General features: G+C 37.6%; 1 protein-coding gene across 1 annotated transcript in view; it reads right to left on the reverse strand.

The window, feature by feature from the left end:
- Window positions 1–22,083, reverse strand: part of sorcs3b (sortilin related VPS10 domain containing receptor 3b) — a 91,861-nt gene that overhangs the window by 33,633 nt on the left and 36,145 nt on the right. Inside the window, exons 3-9 of the mRNA XM_073826654.1 lie at window positions 17,594–17,693; window positions 17,346–17,504; window positions 17,093–17,166; window positions 11,708–11,772; window positions 4,707–4,825; window positions 1,231–1,320; window positions 967–1,146 (exon numbers count right to left, since the gene is read on the reverse strand). Coding sequence (XP_073682755.1) covers window positions 967–1,146; window positions 1,231–1,320; window positions 4,707–4,825; window positions 11,708–11,772; window positions 17,093–17,166; window positions 17,346–17,504; window positions 17,594–17,693 — 787 coding nt within the window. The remainder of the gene's footprint in view (window positions 1–966; window positions 1,147–1,230; window positions 1,321–4,706; window positions 4,826–11,707; window positions 11,773–17,092; window positions 17,167–17,345; window positions 17,505–17,593; window positions 17,694–22,083) is intronic.

Raw genomic sequence — 22,083 nt, forward strand, 5'->3', positions numbered from 1 at the left:
GCAGCTTGAAGACCAAAACTTTCATTCAAATTCTGTACAGATTATATTTAGCCTAGAAAGTGCACAAATAGCTCTTTCTTTATAATCATTAACAAGGTGTCACTTAAGTTTATCGCAATCTCACAAAGTTCCTTTACAATCAGTGAACCTCTTATTTACATCATGTTACAGTGAAAGGATTGCGAGTGTGCAGAACAAAATCCGGACGTTGGTGAATTCTGACTAATTTGAACGGAATGGCCAATCAGAGGTGTTCAACATTGCTACTAACGCTACAAAAACACGTTGTAAAGTAAATGGAAACTTAATGTTCTCTAGAGTGCAAACACAAATACGCACTGGAGCGTTTACCAAATCTATTTAGCCAATTTTCTATTAATACATTTTTAACTTGGGGTAATTTTGTGTCTTGCAAAAATATTCCCACAGCTCCGCTTTTCGTCATGAGATCATGTAGCAGAATATTCAACCATTTACTCGATCACCAACGTTATTGTTAGTGATAGCCCTAAATAATAATAATAAAAACAATAAGAAGGTGTTTGTATTGTTCGGGTTATTATTATTAGAGAAGTATTATCAGCACTGTTTTTTTTTAACAATTATAGATATTACTGTGTTCTTTGCAGCGATGGAAAGGAGGAGAAGGAAAGGATATCAGGTTCTACATTATTGCAGATACGCCTCGTTTCTTTTTGCATTTTTGCTTACACTTCAGTTTCTGTATGTTTTGAGTTATTCTCATTATCAGATTTTCCTCTTCTCTTTGTATTCATAGCATTTAATGGCATAACTTCAAACACTGCTGTTTGTGCTGCATTGCACTGTTCACTGTTCTACTTTCACAAATTCCTGGAGAAAGCCGTTTTAATTACAAAAGTTTCCCTAACTGCACGCAATATGCATTTGTGTACAAGATGGTCGACGACTTAAACTTATTTGGCGAGCCCCATCATATTCACAGACCTTGTAGACATCCACAATGAGGTTTCCCGCGAGGCCGCGGGAGGTACGGAGGTTTGGAAGCGAGCGGGTGAAGTAAACTCCAGGTGTGTCAGAGATGTACAGACTGTAGGTGTCATTTTCGTTCCACTCCTGCACTGCTGCCAGCACTTGCCCCTCATCTGTACTGACAATGTGCATGTCCTGCACAGAGAACAGCTGTTAGAGCCACACACATTTCATTTGACAACTTATTTGTGACAGCTAGTGCTGTGTCATGTATCTTACTTTGGGTAGACAGTATTTAGGGAGCTGTATGGTCCTGAAGGGCCCTCGCTGATAGGACACAAAGTATGTAGTTCTTCCTGCTGTGGTTAGCTGACACACACACACACACACACACACACACACACACACACACACACACACACACACACACACACACATGTTGGGTTTACATGTTTTATGGGGACATTCCATAGGCGTAATGGTTTTTATACTGTACAAACCGTACTTTCTATCGCCCTACACCTACCCTACACCTAAACCTAGCCCTCACAGGAGATTGTGCATACTTTTACTTCATCAAAAAAACTCATTGTGCATGATTTAAGCCTGTTTCCTCATGGGGACCTGAGAAATGTCCCCACAAGGTCAAAATCTACTGGTATTCCTATCCTTGTGGGGACATTTGGTCCCCACAATGTGATGAATACCAGGTACACACACACACACACACACACACACACACACACACACACACACACACACACACACACACACACACACACACACACACACAAAGTCAGAGAAAGCACATTTACAAGGATTTACAACAGATCAGCACTTCACACCAGTCAGAACCCATGTTTGCTTGTCTATCATAAAGTGGACTTTTCATTGCTCATGATCCAGTGTTTCAGAGTGGCTTAATTAATAATAAATGCAGTAAACTCTATCTCTGCATGCGCCGTTCACATAATTTCTAACATTTTTGTGAACAGATAATTACAACATTTTACTTGATTAGTAATGAAAACACATTTGTCAACCTGTTTTCACCAAAACTGCAGTTTCCACAAAATAAAAGCCAGAGGGTTTAACTCTTGTCACAATATACAGTGCCTTGCAAATGTATTCATACCACTTAATTTTTTCACATTTTGTTATGTTGCTGCCTTATGTTAACCTGTTTTAAATTCTTTTTTTCCACATCAATCTACACTCCATGCACCATAATGACAAACCAAAAAAACTGAAATGAGTACATTTGCATAAGTATTCATACCCTTAACTTATTACTTAGCTAAAGCACCTTTACAGCCTCAAGTCTTTATATGATGCAACAAGATTTGCACATCAACATTTGGCAATTATCTGCCAATCTTCGCCTCACCTCTTCATCTCTCAAGTTCTGGTAGCTTGGATGGGGTCTGCTAGACATTTTAAGGTTTATCCAAAAATGTTTGATTGGGTTCAAGCCCAGGCTCTGGCTGGACATCTCAAGGACATTCACAAAGTTGTCTATAAGCCACTCTTGCTGTGTGCTTAGGTTCATTGCCATTTTGGAAGGTGAACCTTCTGCCCAGTCTGAGGTTCTGAATGCTCTAAACTGGGTTTTCATTAAGGCTATCTTAATATTTTGGTGCATTGAGCTTTTCTTCTAGTCTGACGAGTCCCTCAGTCCCTGCAGCTGAAAAACAGCCCCACAGCATAGGGCTGCTACCAGCACAGTTTACTTTTAGGATGGTACTCTGCAAGTGATGAGCAGTGCCTGGTTTCCTACAAACATGATGTTTTGAATTGAAGTTCATCAGACCACAGAATCTTGTTTCTCACAGTCTTCTGGTCCTTTAGCTATTTTTTTTTTGCAAATTCCAAGTGTGTTTTCATGCGTCTTTACTGAGGAGAGGATTGAGTCTTGACACACCACCATAAAGCCCAAATCAGTGGAGTGTTGCAGTGATTTTTGTCCTTCTGTAAGTTTCTCCCATCTGCATATATGATCATGGAGCTCAACTAGAGTGACCATTAGATTCTTGGTCACCACTCTAGCCAAGGTCCTTCTCCATCAATTGCTCAGTTTGGCCAGGAGGCCAGCTCTAGGAAGAGCTGTGGTTGTTTCTGTGCTTCTGCGAACCTTCAATGCAGCAGAATTTCTTCTGAACTCTTTCCTAGATGTGTGGCTTGATGCAAACCTGTCTCTGAGTTCTACAGGCAGTTTTTTTTTTTTTTTTACCTCAGGCTTGGTTTTTGCTCCAATATGCATTTTCAGCTGTTAGACCTTTTATTAAGATGTGTGTGCCTTTCCAAATCATACACATTCAATTGAATTTGCGACAGATTAACTTTACTTGAAGTGTAGAAACATCTACAAGCAATATGAATGCTCTGAGCTAAATTTCAACTTATAGATTATAGACTTATAGATTCATGCCCAGATAAGGGTATGAATACTTACGCAGTGGAATTATTTAAGCCTTTTATTTTTAATACATTTGCAAAGATGTTAAATACTTGTTTTTTGCTTTGCCATTATGGTGTATGGAGTGTAGATTGATGTGGGAAAAAGCAGTTTAACATACGGCAGCAACATAACAAAATGTGGAAAAAATGAAGGGGTATGAATACTTTCGCAAGGCACTGTAAGTATTTGAAGGATTAAATACTTCAAGGCCAATTTTAGCCCACTTAACACGTACACATGTCGGACAAAGCCAAGATACAGTCACAATATCTAGTTCTCTCAGTCCAACGTCACAAAAATCCAAAAAATCATTTTGGCTGGAAACTGTTGTTTTGGCCAGACTGAAAAAGTCCAATGTAAATGTATTGAATTTGAGCAAAACCTGACCCACACAGACGCGCATGTTGTACACACTCTTATCAAGTAGATTGTAGCTATTAGGCTGTAAACATAGTGCATTAAAGCTCTAATGCCTCGATTGATCCAGTGTCAATAGAGCTTGGATGTCCAAAGAATGAGGCTGTGTGTGTGTGTGTGTGTGTGTGTGTGTGTGTGTGTGTGTTTGTCCACTTTTACAGGGTGAGGATGGCGCTACACTGTGTTTTTCCTGCGAGAGGTGTGGGGTGTCAGACAGTCTCTTGTTCCTGCACTTTTTGAATCAATAACCTCATTATACTCTGTCAACTCAAATCCAACAGCTTCAAGCAACAAAAGTCAAAAGAAAGTCGCTTGTATTGACAGAGGAGGGTCCAGGTTTGGGATTCTCACTCAGAACAGTGTCCTGTCCTCCCCTGGCCCGCTGTTAAAGATGGAGAGGCTGGTTTCAATGGTTATCACTCACTTACACGGTACTGACAGAGATAAAAGGAGGGCTATAAAAAGAGTCAGACAGAGATTACCGTGACACACACACACACACACACACACACACACATTTTGGGTTTACATGTTTTATGGGGACATTCCATAGGCGTAATGGTTTTCATACTGTACAAACCGTATTTTCTATGGCCCTACACCTACCCTACACCTAAACCTAGCCCTCACAGGAGATTGTGCACACTTTTACTTCCTCAAAAAAACTCATTGTGCATGATTTATAAGCCTGTTTCCTCATGGGGACCTAAGAAATGTCCCCACAAGGTCAAAATCTACTGGTATTACTATCCTTGTGGGGACATTTGGTCCCCATAACGTGATGAATACCAGGTACACACACACACACAGGCTTTTTCGGTATCACATAAACTTATGTACTTTATGAAACACACACACACACACACACACGCAACTATACCTGTAAGAAGATGTATTGGTCCTGCACAACGAGCGAGTTGGTGTCAATTCGGCCACTGAATGGATACTGCCTACCCTCCTCTGAACACTTTTGTGCTCTGCAGGTAATATACTGCATTTCTGTGAGACACACACAGATTTATCAACACAGGATACGCTTGTGCACAAGAACGCCTTGATCTACACCAAACAAAAAACAGATGATCAATATCTCTCTCACTTTCGCTGGCACACACACACCCACACAACAAACACAATCTAGAACCTACACACAAACTTCCCACACATCTCTATGTCTAGCCAAATTAATCAGTGCTCTCCATTATCAGTCTCTCTACTAGCTATCCATCCTCACTCAGAAGGGAGAGAAAGAGGGGGTGGGAGTAAAAGACAGAGAAAGACAGAAAGGAGAAAGCAAAGAAAATAAAAGCATAACAAAGAAACAACAGATTAGAATTAACTTTTTTATCAGTTTTAGGTACAGTGTTCCAGGACTGGGAAAGTATTAAAAAAAAGCACTGTTTGGAAAAATATTTGCTTTTCTAGACTTTTGTCCCAGTTAGTTTTATTGGTAACACTTTACAATAAGGTTCATTAGTTAACATTAGTTAACCATATTAGTTAACATGAACTAATAATGAACTGGACTTATACAGCATTTATTAATCTTTGTTAATGATAATTTCAACATTTACTAATACATTATTAAAATCTTGTTAACATTAGTTAATGCAGTGTGAACTAACATGAACAAACAATGAGCAACTGTATTTCCGTTAACTAACGTTAATAAAGATTAGTAAATACAGTAATAAATGTATTGCTCATGGTTAGTTCATGTTAGTTAATACATTAACTAATGTTTAACTAATGAACCTTATTGTAAAGTGTTACCGTTTTATTTTATACATAGAAAAATAAGAATTTAACAAAAATACATTTCATGGCAGCTGTTAAGAGATTCTTTAGTGATTGTTAAGCATGACTGAATGAATTCAAGGTGCACTTTTTCATATTGCAAAACGCAGGTTTCTTCTCACAACGTTCTTAGCTCTGTAGCCTCAAGGACCTTTGTAAAAATAAAAAAACAGCCTCTTTACACACCATTAAACTTAGCATATAGGACAATGCACACTGAGCCACCTATTGTGCCATCAGCCCATTTCGCTGTATTGTTTCTCTTGGCCGCCACAGAGTATGCAGTAAAGAGACCTAAGGCCTTGAAATATGACATACTGCCCTAACAAAAGCCACATTTTGGAACACTTTTTTATAGACCCTTGAACTTGGCAAATAGAGCAATGCACACAGCCGTATTATGCCATCAGTTCATTTCGTGTCACGGTTTCTCTGTCGCCACAGAGGATGTGCTAAATTGGACATTAGGCCTTGATATTAGAGGTACTACCATAAGAAAATCCAAATTCTGATCACTAATAATTTATGTGCATCCATGCTTTCATTTTATTCAAAGTAAGATGGCACTGATGCACAAAGAAAATAGGTTATAGAAAACTAGAAATTGTAATGCAAAAGCATGCAAAAAATTTCCATGCGCATGTGAATAGTTTTTCAAGGGCACAAAAAATGTTCTTGTGTGCATGCAAAAGTCTGTTTATTATTATTATGTATTTTAGGGGATCTGTGTGTTATGGAAGCCCCTTTCTGCCACTAAATAAAAAATAAATAAATGTTATTGCAACTTTTTATCTCACAATTCTGACTTTTTCCCAGAATTGCGTGATACAAACTCACAATTTGAAGACAAAAAGAACTGTGTGATAAAAATCCACAATTCTGACTTTTTTCTCAGAACTGTAAGATATAAACTCACAATTGTGAGTTATAAACTTAGAATTGCGAGTTTATATCTCGTTATTCTGAGAACATATCAGTCCTTTTTTCTCTTCAAAATTGGACTTCATAACTTGCAATTGTTTATATCTCTTTGTTTTTTTCTTGCAATTCTGACGTTTTTCTCAGAATTGTGATATAAACACAACTGCAAGTTATTATGTCCAATTTTAATTGAGAATTAATTCAGAATTGTGAGTTCCTATCTGACAGTTCTGACTTAACACGCAATTGCATTTCTGAGAAAAAAAGTCACAAATGCGAGATATAAACTTGCAGTTCTGAGAAAAAATCAGCACCGCGAGTTTATATCTCGCAATTCTGACTTAATTTCTCTGAATTGCGAGTTTATATCTCACAATTCTGACTTTATAACTTGCAATTGCAGGTTTATATCATACAGTTCTGAGAACAAATGAGAAAGAATTGCTAAATAATTCTGAGATAAAAAGTTGCAATTACCTTTTTTATTTTTTATTCAGTGGTGAAAATAGGCTTACGTTGTCACTTTGAGAATATCAATTAAATAAACCCTGAGAAAATAGAAATATTTACACATGACTGTAATATATACCTAATATAATGTCGTATGAACTATTTATGTTATATATGGTCTGAAATACTGAGAGGTTTGGAAATTTGAGTCTGGAAAAGTACTTTGAAATGAAAAATGTGTTGCAACCCTGCAGGGAACACTGAACCAAAATGAAGAGTAGAAGATATAACATCTTACATAACTATTTTTTAATATTTTTTTATATGTTTTGAGAACAAATTTAAAGGAGTTATTTTTACATGATATTAATGGATACTGGGTTTAGAAGTTTCTTACTAATCTTTACAATGTTCATAGAGAACTTTAAAAACTATTTCAAATCTCACTTTCAATCACACAATCAATACTATTTTGTTTAAAGATTTCTCATCACATTTCTATTATCAATCCAGTAAGCCACAATAAATTAGAAGATCCCCTGGTTTGTAATAACACAAATATAGACTTCACTCAAAAAAAAAAGGCTTGTTTAAATTACTTGATTAAAATAAGCAGAAGCAACTAAATTCTTGAAATTTTCTTATCTAACTTTTTTCCATTGTGTTCAGTCTACTTGAATTTGTAAAAGTTAATTGAGCTTAATAATTTTGTGTTGGGACTATACAACTAACTGAAAAGTGTATGTAATTCCCAGCATGGTTTGCATGGGGTCACATTAAGAATGAAATATGTTGACAAAAAAGGTTTTTTTTTTTTTTTTTTTTAAAGAAAATGACATGTTAGAGTTCTTATACATGTAATGGTGAGTTATTTTTGAGTTCTAGAAGAGGTTTGGAGATTAGAAGTTTTGAGGTTACCACTGTGCAGAAGAATAGTTCTCATGCTTACGGTGTGTTCACACGGGGCGCAAGCGTCAACGCTTAACGGAAGGCGTGGCTGACGTCTATGGTCATAGCAGCGTCAGCCAATAAAATGCTGCTCTTGAACAAGATGAACGTGATTGGCTGCCGCCTGGCCACTGTGTTTGCATAGAGCGATCTGATTGGCTGACGCGGCGCTTCACTGGCGTTGTTCGCGGCAGAAGTTGAAAATTTCTCAACTTCTGCCGCGAGCAACGCGAGTGAAGCGCCGCCGACGGATCCACAATTCCTTTCGGCAAAGCTTGACGTCACCCATTCAAAGTCAATGGGAAGCGTTGACGCTTGCGCCCCGTGTGAACACACCGTTAGGGTGCTGGCAGCTTCATTGACCTCATGATTCATGCAAAGAGCAAAAATGGGCTAACGCCAGTTCTGAGATCAATCTTCTTTGCTTAACTCTAATGGTATATTACAACTATGAATGATCTTATCGTTAATGTGTTTTTGCTAATTATTAAAAAAAAAGCTTGTCCAGTGAACTTATTTAAATTAAGTAAATACTTTTCCATGCAATTAGTTTAGGTACATAAAACAAGACTAAATCAAGTTCAATTAAACAAATTATGTTTTGTTAAACCAACCTAATATTATTTACTTGAACTTGTTTATTAGTCTTGTTGTATAAACCTGAACTAATTGCGTGGAAAAGTTTACTTTAATTTTAAGTTCACTGAACAAGCTATTTTTTGAGTGTTTGTGAGAATCTAAAGAATCAGTGTTGTACATGTAAAGCAGAATTAAAATGAATGGAAATTCAAGGAATTCAATTGTAATTTTAAATTAGGAAAACAAAGCTAGTCTTGTCTTAACAAAGCCTTTTGAAAGCTGTTTGAAAGTTTAAAAGCCTTGACGTTTAAAGCTTTATAGACATAGAGACTTCATTATTTTCAATAAATTGGAGTGGAAGAACACTTCAATTCCCAGAATGCATTACATATGTGCAGGGCTGTTTCATATATTTTTTTACATATTGTTTTTGACATAAAAGGAGATAAAAAGTCTTTACCTGCAGTACAAAGTTGTTCACAGCACACACGCAATAAAGAGCTGCTTTGTCATGGAGAAACGCTAGACGTTTTCAAGTTTTGTTTTCAACAATTAATTTTAGGTAAATATTCACCTCATCCATGTTCTTTTTGTTTTCTGTTTTATGAAATATCCCTTTACTGTTTCAGTGTGAGAAATCACTGCAAACGAGAAACCACTGCAGTGTGTGAGTGAACTGTCTAAATGAATCAAACTGAATCATGAACAGTTTCAGGCAAACCCATTTGACTGATTAAATCAAAGGAGTGATTCATTTGCAAATCTGGCATTGCTAGCTTTGATTCTAAACAGCTGATAGAAAAAACATGGCATACAGTGGGTACGGAAAGTATTCAGACCCCCTTAAATGTTTCACTCTTTGTTATATTGCAGCCATTTGCTGAAATCATTTAAGTTCATTTTTTTTCCTCATTAATGTACACACAGCACCCCATATTGACAGAAAAACACAAACATATTGACATTTTTGCAGATTTATTAAAAAAGAAAAACTGAAATATCACATGGTCCTAAGTATTCAGACCCTTTGCTCAGTATTTAGTAGAAGCACCCTTTTGATCTAATACAGCCATGAGTCTTTTTGGGAAAGATGCAACAAGTTTTTCACACCTGGATTTGGGGATCCTCTGCCATTCCTCCTTGCAGATCCTCTCCAGTTCTGTCAGGTTGGATGGTAAATGTTGGTGGACAGCCATTTTTTAGGTCTCTCCAGAGATGCTCAATTGGGTTTAAGTCAGGGCTCTGGCTGGGCCATTCAAGAACAGTCACGGAGTTGTTGTGAAGCCACTCCTTCCTTCTTTTAGCTGTGTGCTTAGGGTCATTGTCTTGTTGGAAGGTAAACCTTCGGCCCAGTCTGATCGCTCTGGAGAAGGTTTTCGTCCAGGATATCCCTGTACTTGGCCGCATTCATCTTTCCCTCGATTGCAACCAGTCGTCCTGTCCCTGCAGCTGAAAAACACCCCCACAGCATGATGCTGCCACCACCATGCTTCACTGTTGGGACTGTATTGAACAGGTGATGAGCAGTGCCTGGTTTTCTCCACACATACCGTTTAGAATTAAGGCCAAAAAGTTCTATCTTGGTCTCATCCGACCAGAGAATCTTATTTCTCACCATCTTGGAGTCCTTCAGGTGTTTTTTAGAAACTCCATGCGGGCTTTCGTGTGTCTTGCACTGAGGAGAGGCTTCCGTCGGGCCACTCTGCCATAAAGCCCCAACTGGTGGAGGGCTGCAGTGATGGTTGACTTTCTACAACTTTCTCCCATCTCCTGACTGCATTTCTGGAGCTCAGCCACAGTGATCTTTGTGTTCTTCTTTACCTCTCTCACCAAGGCTCTTCTCCCCCGATAGCTCAGTTTGCAGCTCTAGGAAGGATTCTGGTCGTCCCAAACGTCTTCCATTTAAGGATTATGGAAGCCACTGCGCTCTTAGGAACCTTAAGTGCAGTAGAATTTTTTTTGTAACCTTGGACAGATCTGTGCCTTGCCACAATTCTGTCTCTGAGCTCTTCAGGCAGTTCCTTTGACCTCATGATTCTCATTTGCTCTGACATGCACTGTGAGCTGTAAGGTCTTATATAGACAGGTGTGTGGCTTTCCTAATCAAGTCCAATCAGCATAATCAAACACAGCTGGACTCAAATGGAGGTGTAGAACCATCTCAAGGATGATCAGAAGAAATGGACAGCACCTGAGTTAAATATATGAGTGTCACAGCAAAGGGTCTGAATACTTGGGACCATGTGATATTTCAGTTTTTTTTTATAAATCTGCAAAAATGTCAACAATTCTGTGTTTTTCTGTCAATATGGGGTGCTGTGTGTACATTAATGAGGAAAAAAATGAACTTAAATGATTTCAGCAAATGGCTGCAATATAACAAAGAGTGAAACATTTAAGGGGGTCTGAATACTTTCCGTACCCACTGTATGAGGACTTATCAATAATCTTTACAGGGGCATTCTACTGTTAAAAGGATCTAGTGACACCCTCTGAAATGCAGTTAACTAAATTCCTCTTCCTGTCATTCCAATTCAGCTTCCTTCAGAGTGTGGACATTTTGCAGCTCATGAATTGAAAAGGAACCAATTCTTCCGTTCAGAATTTTGCCCAACTCTGAATCCACATGCCTGCTCTGCTTTGAAGGCATGGACAGATAAGATGGCCTATTAAATTGTTCTGTTGAACAGATTGAAAGAACTGGTTCAAAGCCTTGTTTTAAAAGGTGTTTGATTATTACCGCCTGGAAACTAAAGAAGCTTTTGCCACCTTCTCCATTTGCCTGTGCTTCAAATTTAATTTGCTGTAACCACTGCATCACTCATAACACATTTAAATGTATTGTTGTTGTTAGACTGTCTGTAGCTTAGGGCCTGTTGTGTTGTGTCAGGCTCATATCAATAGACTTTAATGCACAACACTGTCCCACAAGGATAAAACATAAGCGCAACAGTCTGCCAGAACCAAGCCAGAACCATTTACTATTGAATTTACTGTTGTCCACAATTCATCTGTTCATTTTTCACTGCGACACAGAAAAAAAAAGCATAGGAGGCTGGGGACAAAGTAAGAAAGACAGGGTGAGTGCGCTAGGAGGGGAGGAAGAGAGAAAGCGAAAAAGCAGGAGAAAGACAGACAAAATTGGAAGAGCAAAAGAGGGAAAAGAAGAAAAAGAAAGAGACTAACGTCCACTGTCAGTTCGAGCCTCGATGTGCACCAGGTCTGCCTCTTTATCCAGACCACTCAGCGCCCTGAAAATGAAAAAAGAAAAGACAGAAAACAAAAAAGAACAGAAGAGAGGAAAACAATCAGGAAGGGCTCCAGTGGAGAGGAGATGAAGAAGGAAGGAAAGAGAAGGAGGTGCCAGCAGGGGACGGACGGATGAGTACGGTAATAGCATGAGAGTGATGGAGTGATGGAAGAAGAGAGGGGAAGGATGGAGGGGTAGTGATGGACAGCATAATTCCACTGCTCCAGTAGGAGACAGTCTGTCTCCAGTGAATCCTTATTGTTGCTCTGATAGCAATTAATCACACACACAAACACACTTGCACACACACGGCTCACTCAGAAAAACCATTCTCCGTCGTGTACACACTTTCATTTCTTACCTATTTTCACCTGTGACGCACATCATATCCTCTTTCTGAGGTTTTTAATCATCCTAACGTCTTGTCTTTTGTTATCCATATTTTCTTCTAAGACAGTTTGAACACAGTCACAATCTGATATTAAGTCATTCTTACAATCCAAAATTAAACCTTTCAGTAAAAATCTGATATTCCACCTCTACAGAGCCCCATTTACACTCTCAATCTGAGATTATTATTAATCTCAGTCTGAATTTGAACATATCTGTCATTGCATGTCTGATATTAAACTCCTTCATTCTAAACTTCTCTATCAGTTCTGACAATAAAACTCCTTTAAAAGGTTTTTTTTCTTGAGATCACAATGTAATTTTCTTGTCATCTTGACAGAAACGCTTTCACGTGATCTTGATTTGAAAACGGCATGTTGCTCACCATTACTATGGTCAACCGCAAACTGCAAAAGTCATGGTCCCTCGAGTTGGCAGGCAATGAAATTAAAGATAAAGTTGTAGCCCCAATCTCAAGTGTCAGACTGTGATTTGGAAGTGGTCCATCACTGACAGACATTGAGATATATCAGCTGGAGTGGGCTCCTGATGAAAGTAAAACCAATTTGCACTACGATGCAGCAGTACTGCATATGTACACTAAGATTAAAAAATTTGGGGTTAGTATGATTTTTTTAAAAGAAATGAAAACCTTTATTATAATAAAAGGATGCATTAAATTGATCAAAAGTGACAGTAAAGACATTTATGATTTTATAAAAGACATATTTATTCTTAACAATCCTAACAAAAAAAGTTTTTTTTCCTAATATTTTTCAAAATGTTTCTTGAGGAGCAAATCAAAATATTAAAATTATTTCTGAAGGATCATGTGACACTAAAGACTGGAGTAATGATGCTGAAAATTCAGCTTTGCATCACAGGAATAAGTTGCATTTTAAAATACATTAAATGTAGAAAATAGCTATTTTAAATTGGCAATATCACACTCGTAGATGTAGGTAATCACAGCGTGCCGATATACAGTTATATCTCACGTCTACAAGTGTGATATTGTGTTTATACAACAAGTGTTTTTAAAAACCCTCTTCTGTGCAGAACTACTTCCTTCCACCACAGATTCAAATCTCAGTTTGACAGTTTAACAGCTGAGCTCAAGCCTCTGTTACTAATTCCAAAACGTAACTTTAGACATAGTAACGAAGGAACTTTGAGTTGCTTTATTGAAAGCTTATTGTATTACTTTATTTTAAAGCTGACTTTATTATGTGTAGTAGAGTATTATGAGAGAGAGATGCACTGGACAAGTGTGATTACCTGAATCTGATACAGCATTCATTTTTCAGCTCAATCTCATATTCACAATAAAACATTAGTTTGAATGTCCACTGAAGAAAACATTATGTTTGTTGTAACGTTAATATCCTTTCATCTGATGAGAGTGATTTCTGTCGACAGCACTGCTTAGTACATTTGATAGCTGCGTCAAGCTGATGTTAAAACTAAAAATAACTTCTGTTTATAACTGTGTTTATTTTTCAATAAAAACTCTTTACTGCTGACTCGTAAAAACTGTCTTGTCGCAATCTAACAGAACAATGTAACTAAAATCACCATCGCAAACACACACACTGCTTGCTTCTAAATACTAAACACTAATTAAATACTACTATTATTTATATAATATATTTTTTATTAAATAATAATATTTAATAAACAACAACAACAGCCATCATAAAAGTTACTAGGCAATTCAGTCAAAAGTACATAGGCAGCGCTCTGATATACAGCATTGAATTGACATATTTTGCCAAAACTATTTGCTCTGGAACAAATAATAGATTAATGAGATCAAGGACTGCCCGTTAGATTTACCCAAAACGAATTATATCTAATGTTTAGATTTAAAGTGCCCCTATTATGCCTTTTCAAATATGATATTTCATGTAGTGTGTCATGTAGCTGTATGTGAACATAAACTATCTGCAAAGTTGTGACGCCGACAGTGCAGAGTCGGCTCACATTCGCCTAAACGAGTCGTCAGCAATTCGAATCTTTTTCTGTTACGGCCACATGTCATGAACTACACATTTGCATAATGTCCGCCCACGTTCTATGTCGCGAACAACTTGCCCGCCCACAAACAGTACCATTTTCACGTGGATTACATCATGTCAAGAAGACGCTGTATTCTGCGCTGTGAGAGTAAATTTGTTTTATATGCCCCTCCGAAAGAGTAATCTACAAAGAATGAGTGGTTAACATTAATTTTTTCAACAACACCTCAGCAGTACAATTCCAGTCTTGTGTTGTGTTCGCATCATTTTACTGATGACTGCTTTTCCAATCTTGGGGAGTAACGTTACAACGCGGGATTCACCAAACGCTTGGTTTTAAAAAATGGATCAGTGCCCAGTTTATTTGGACCGGCTTGCTCCTCTGAACTTCTACCTGTAAGTATGATTAATAATTGATGATTGTATTTTCTAGCGATCATTCAAAATACGTCTTTGTGTACGTTATGTTGTGTAAGAACCCCGCTCATGTCTTGGTAACCAGCTAACTTGCGTTTCTGTAGTTCTGTTGTTCAGCTGTGAGTGCAATGTAGTCTAAAAATTGTGACTGATGCAGCTTGACTGTCTGTCTGCCTTATTAGTTTAAGTAATGATAATGATAAACGATGGCTTAACGCAGTGTTATGCATTATACAGTGTTGAAGTTCACAACGTAGAGGTGTGCCCGGTTCGCTTACAAAAGCAAATTGCAAGCACTTTTAACAGGTAACATATGACACCCAGTGAGAAACGTCCTGCTCCAGTCGTGCTTACGAAACAGTTTCTTGTCTATGTGCCACTTCAACCGTTTCATCGTCAGACTCCGGCTCGAATTGATAGGGTAAAATCGAGGCTATCTTTTCTATGCATTAACAGGTCTCCGCAGCTGTCATTCAGTTATGCCAATGGGCGTTTCGTTTTTGCGCTGTAGCGGTAGACCAATCTAAAAGGACTGCGCCATCTGACCAATCACAGCAGTGAGGGCTCACGGAAAGGAGGGGTTTAGAGAGACTGATTCTTCGAACTACTTCACACGAGTCGTTTACGAATCATTTAGAAACGGGGTAAAATTATATCTAATTTTGGAGAAAACTAAAGTGTTTTTTGAACTTGCATACATGTAAACCTGTTTTAATAGACTAATACAACAATATTAACTACCTTTAAAATGGCATAATAGGGGCACTTTAACAAACTGCATATTTGAACTATAAACAAGTACATTCTTGTCTCAAAACCTCTTAAAACTACATTCCGTGACACAAAAACAGTAATATTTGTAAAATTATGGTGGATTTGGGGTGTCCGCTGACACTTGCTGTGAGTACTGCATGCGCAGTGATACAATTATAAACAGTGTAGCGGCTGTTGGAGTTCTGTTGGACTCTAATATTGCAGTCTTATTAGCCAATCAGATTCAAGGCTCAGAAAGAACTGTTGTATAAACTGTAATAACATTTTAAAATATTATTAGTTTAACTGTATTTTTAACAACTCAAGATGAGATATTAAATAGTATAAAAATGTTTTGTTGAGACAAGAAAATTAAGAAAAAAAATAGTGTTTTACAACAAGTTCTAATTCATTAACATTAACTAATGCATTAGGTATAGTGAAGTTACAATCTTTTCCCACATCATTTATTGTTCCAGATTATTGTCAGATCTTTGAAACATCAAAAATGTATTAGTAGGTGTATAAATTAACATTAACAAGATTAATAAATGCTGTAAATGTATTGTTCATTGCTAGTTCATGATACCTAATGCATTATCTAATGTTAACAAACTGAACCGCATACACTGTATGACACCGAAGAGAAGAAATTGTTGAATAAAGTCGTTATTTTTGTTTCTTTGCACACAAAGTATTCTCATACCTTCATAAAATTACAATTGAACCCCTGCTGTCAAATGGACTATTTTAACAATGTCTTTACTACTATTCTGGTCTTTGCAGGGTCAGAAAACTCTCGGATTTCATCAAAAATATCTTCATTTGTGTTCTGAAGATGAACAAAGGTCTTCCAGGTTTGGAACGACACGAGGGTGAGTAATTAATGACAGACTTTTCATTTTTGGGTGAACTATTCCTTTAAAGCACTTCTCAAAATTTCAGTCTGAAAATAACCCCTCTTTCAATTATCTGTCTGAGATTCAACATCTCTCTCAATCCCATTCAGACGTTAAACTCAGACTTGGATAATTGAAGGGGGGGTTAAACATTCCTCTCGAACCCAGTCTGATACTGAGACCTATTATAGTCTGTGGTTAAACTTTTCCATTTTCCCTTTCTGTAGTCACCAAATCCAACACAGCAGGGCTTCAGCGACACAAACACAATCAGAACAGTGTATGTATGTGTGTGTGTGTCGCAGTACAAAGCAGCATAGAAAAGATGTATTATATATATTTTTGAAAGGAGAAATGTGTGTGTGCATAGGGACGTTAAACCCAGGGGTGAAGACATGTTGTTGGTTGTCTCCACAGCTCATCGAGCATGTGACAGGCAACCAGCTATTTTGACTACAGCTCACACAAACACACAAACTCACACTGATGGGATTAAAATATAAAACCTGATCAAAATTCCACACATACGCTAATATGTAGCACAGGGGAGAGAGGAAGTGACATGGCAGTGAGATAGATGGAAGTAGATAGAAAAAGAGAGAAGGTAGAGACATATAAAGTGTGTGTATGTAAGTTTATCAGTGTCAGTGTATTGGATGTAGAGAGTGGGTTTAATATTGGATTAATTTTCAGTGTGTGATTGTGCGTGTGCGCATGCAGGTATATTCTTGCAGTCAGATTAATTTTCAGTGTGAAATTGCACTGTAGGCGTGTTATATGAGATTGATGATCAGTAAAAAAATTACTCGGCCTGTGTGTGTGTGAGTGTGTGTGTAAGTCGTACCAGTAGAATCGCCCCGGAGTTACTCTCTCATGAACAAGAATCCACTTTTTACCAAAGTCCACCGAGCTATAAAGCTGCAGCCAAAAGAGAAATAGACACATTCCCTGTAAGATCCCTAACTACAGCCAACAAAGGTAATTATCTTGCTCACACTTAATTATCCACATTATCTGCTTTTAATTGTTCAGTAGAAGTAGAAACCCTTGAGGCGGTGCAAGTGTGTGTGCGTATGTGTGTGTGTGTGTGTACCTACCCTCTGATCATGGCTATAGGCCAGTATCCAATTCTCCTGAGTCGGGTGAAACAGAAGACTCATGATATAGAAGTTAATATTGAACTTTTGAAAAGTGGCTCCTTCATCAGAACTGATAAGTAAACTGCTCTCCACCTCTGGATCAGATAAAATCAGGATCTGAGGACGAGGAAGAATTATATTAGCTTGATATTTTCTTTCTGACAGTTTTATACGTCCGTATCTCTGATGCATTTGCACACACTCACCTTCCTCTTATTGGTCGGACAGACGTACAGATAGCTCAGCATCGTTCTGATCATCACTTTATCCGTCAGCTTCTCATACGTTGTCCCAAAATCAACTGACCTACAAATACATACAAAGATCACTGATGTGATGCTCATAATTTTATCTATGACTTTACTTTAAGCACTTTAAGCTCTTTTAGCTCACCAAAAAATGTAAATTAAGTATTAATTATTAACCCTCATGCCATTCCAAACCCGTAAGACCTTTGTATTCAGCTTCAGAACACAAAAATATTTTTGATGAAATCCAAAAGTCTGTCATCAGTGGTTCAACCTTAATTTTATGAAGTTACGAGAATAATTTTTATGCACAAAGAAAACAAAAATAACGACTTTATTCAACAATTTCTTCTCTTCCATGCCAGTCTTTGACACGACTGACTAGGAAGTGAAAAAATTGTTGAATACAGTCGTTATTTAGTTTTTTTTTGTGCAAAAAAAGTATTCTCTTAGCCTTATAAGATCATGGTTGAACCACTGCTGTCACATGGACTATTTTAACAATGTCTTTCTACCTTTCTGGGCCTTAAACGTATCAGTTGGGTTGCTGTCTATTCAGAGTCAGAAAGCTCTTGGATTTCATCAAAAATGTCTTAATTTGTGTTCTGAAGATGAAAGAAGGTTTTATGGGTTTGGAACGACATGAGGGTGAGTAATTAATGACAGAATTTTCATTTTGGGTAAACTATCCCTTTTACATGAATCAACAAAAAAAAACAAAAAAAACTATATGTCTCCCAGGACCACAAGTCTTAAGTATCACATGTGCAGCAATAGATGGAAGTAAGTCCGACTCTTAACTGAAAGAATGCTTTGCATTTCTGGTCTGCATTGTTTCTAGTCAAATTAGGGTATATTCCGAGCTAATAAACTAATGTTAAACCTATTGAAATGTTTTTAAAAAGCACATGGCTCCATAGCGCCATCACTTGGCAATGTCGCAATGACCGTCATTTGTCAGTGCCTCACTTTAATGAGTGTGTAGATGACACGAAGCAGCGGACGTTAGCTACATTAAAAACAGATGGACGCTATTTGAATGGGTTCCTATGGAAACCGGAACAGAAAAGCATTCAATCTGACGTTAGAATTCGTAATGGCGGCGCTCATCGTTTACTCAGGAAAAAGGTCTATAGCTAAAAATACATTGTATGGGTCAAAATTATTGATTTTTCTTTTATGTCAAAAATCATTAGGATATTAAGTAAAGATCATGTTCCGTGAAGTTATATTGTGAATTTCATACAGTAAATATATCAAAACTTAATTTTGGATTATTAATATGCATTGCTAAGAACTTAATTTCTACAACTTTAAAGGCGATTTTTTCAGATTCCAGATTTTCAAATAGTTTTATCTCAACCAAATATTGTCCTTTCCTAACAAACCATACATCAATGGAAAGCTTATTTATTATGCCAAAATAATGATTTAGACCAGTAAGCTGTACACTGACATGAAAAACATGTTTAAGAAAAAATGTTACACCATGAGTCATTAAACTGAAGCTTTTACCTAAATGACATAGAAGTTTTTCAAAATAATATGAATGCAATAAAAGAGTAAATTTCTAGGCACTTAAAATGTGTCTTTATATTTTTCTTACTTTTGAGATGTTTCCTTTTCTCTCTTTGTTTCCTTTCGTGGAAACTCGTGTGTCATTGACCCACACAGACATTCGATTTCAAACAAAGCACAAACCAAAGTAAAAAACACAAAAGAGGAGCTGAGGATTTTTTTAAGGCATTCAGCTTTTCCTAAACGGATGTGACACAAAAAGTTTCCGGCATTATGTAATTTTTCTGTCCTCACTGAAAGTGCAAAAGCGACAAAAGAGCCAGGAGAAGTTCGCTTCCAGAATGAAAATGTCCTGATAATTTACTCACCCTCTTGTCGTCCAAGATGTTTGTCTTTTTTTTCTTCAGTCAAAAAGAAATTAAGGTTTTTGAGGAAAACATTCCAGGATTTTCCTCCATATAGTGGACTTCAATGGTGGCCAGCAGTTTGAAGGTCCAAATTGCAGTTTCAATGCAGCTTCAAAGGGCTCCACACGATCCCAGCTGAGGAGTAAGGGTCTTATCTAGCGTAACGATCGGTTATTTTCTACGAAAAATACAAATTTATATGCTTTTTATTCACAAATGCTTTTGTGTTGCACTAGCACAACCTCATGCATTACATAATCACGCAACGTGTCATAGGCAGAAGGCCTACCCAGTGTTTACAAAGCATACAATGTCTGACAATTTTGAAGTTGGAGGAGAAAATGAGATGGAGTTTTGCACCCTACCCTACTTTTTTTTTTAAACAAAGTACACAGACAAAGAACTAACCGTGTGTGACTTTCCAACGTGATTACGTAATGGCAAGATGAGCATTTAAAGTATATGAATGTTCAGATTGTTTCACTAGATAACACCCTTATTCCTCAGCTTAATTAACTTAAAGGATTATTTAAAAAATCCTGCTAATTTACTCACCCCCATGTCATCCAAGATAGTCATGTCTTTCTTTTTTCAGTTGCAAAGAAATTAAGTTTTTTGAGGAAAACATTCCAGGATTTTTCTCCATATAGTGGACTTCAATGGTGCTCAATGGATTGAAGGTTAAAAATGCAGCTTCAAAGGGCTCTAAACAGTCCCACTTGAGGAATAAGGGTCTTATTTAGCAAAATGATCACCCATTTTTAAACAACAACAACAACAACAACAACAAAAAAATACACTTTTTAACCACAAATGCTCATCTTGTCCTGTTCAGCACCATTGAAGTCCACTATTTGAAGAAAAATCCTGGAATGTTGTCCTCACAAAATTTTGCAACAAGACATGACTATCTTCAATGACATGGGGGTGAGTAAATTAGCAGGACATTTTTATTTTGGAAGTGGAAGAATCCTTTAATTTCTTCGCGACTGAAGAAAGAAAGACCTGAACATCTTGGATGACATGGGGGTGAGTAAATTATCAAAAAATGTTCATTCTGGAAGTGAACTAATCCTTTAAAAACATATGTGACCCTGGACCACAAAACCAGTCATAAGGTTAAATTTTACAAAACTGAGACGTATACATCATATGGAAGCTCAATAAATAAGCTTTCTATTGATATATTGTTTGTTAGGATAGGACAATATTTGGCCGAGATACATCTATTGGAAAATCAGGAATCTGAGGGTGCAAAAAAATCTAAATACTGAGAAAATCACCTTTAAAGTTCTCCAAATTAAGTTCTTAACAATGCATATTACTAATCAAAAATTACATTTTGATATGTTTATAGTAGGAATTTTACAAAAAAATCTACATGGAACATGATCTTTACTTAATTTCCTAATGATTTTTGGCATAAAAGAAAAATCAATAATTTTGACCCATACAATGTATTTTTGGCTATTGCTACAAATATACCCCAGCGACTTAAGACTGGTTTTGTGGTCCAGGGTCACATATGTGATGTTGAATCAGCTATATGGCTCAAGATTTAGCACCAGTTTGATGTCACTGCTACCCAGCAGGACAGAAACAGAAACCAAACAGCCAAAATGTCTTGTTGGCCGTCCCTTGTTGCCATCACAGCCGGTTAGTAGAAAAACTCAAAATAATATGGACACATGGACACGGTCTTTTGGCTTTTTATTAGACAGACACAATAAAGGGTGACAGGAAACATCATGGGCCATGTTAGAACCCGCATCCTCCACACGAGCGCTATAACTCGACGTGTCAGGAGCACGCCGCGCCACATCTGCAGCGAAGCTGAGATTTTTCAGAAGTCATTGGCGTAATTAACCGAAGCTGTTGTGTATGCGCACGTCTCCGTTCCATCGGAACTCATTAACACTGTCTCTTCTCCAGCAGGTACGAAAGGAGACAGGAGAGTCTGCCGTACTCTTACAAGTATAATAACGCTAATGGTTTTAGGCCAGACAGTTGCTGGAGAAGCACATGTGTATGTGTCATCTGAAGCATTATCTCCTCGAGTGCTCGTCTCTGAATGCGCTGAGAGTGCTCATACTCTGACACTTTTACCATCGGATACAATTACACGGCCGTTCTGAGCTGTTGAGGTTATTTGGGTTGTGCAAGCTGTAGCGGCACAGGTGAAGAGGAAGATGGTTCTCTGAGCGCCCTCGAACAGCGCTGAGTGCCTGCCCTAAAAAGCTCCTCTGACGTTTCTGGTCCGGTCAGCCTCCCTCTCCATCTCTCTCCCGTGCTCTGTACTCAAGAGGACATTACTCCTCCTCTCAGGACAAATACGCCTGGGTACGCGTGTGTGATTTAACAATCGCATGGGCAGGCTGGATACTTTTTAAAGCATGTATCTTTATTTTAAAACACAGGAGAGTGTGATTAACTAGCTCCTCTGAATGAGCCGTGATTTGTCTTCATATTTTTTTCTCCTTTTATGCCGCCAACAGCAACATTCATTAATCATTCATACTGTTA

The sequence above is a fragment of the Garra rufa genome, chromosome 21 (assembly GCF_049309525.1).
Source record: "Garra rufa chromosome 21, GarRuf1.0, whole genome shotgun sequence".
NCBI lineage: Eukaryota > Metazoa > Chordata > Actinopteri > Cypriniformes > Cyprinidae > Garra > Garra rufa.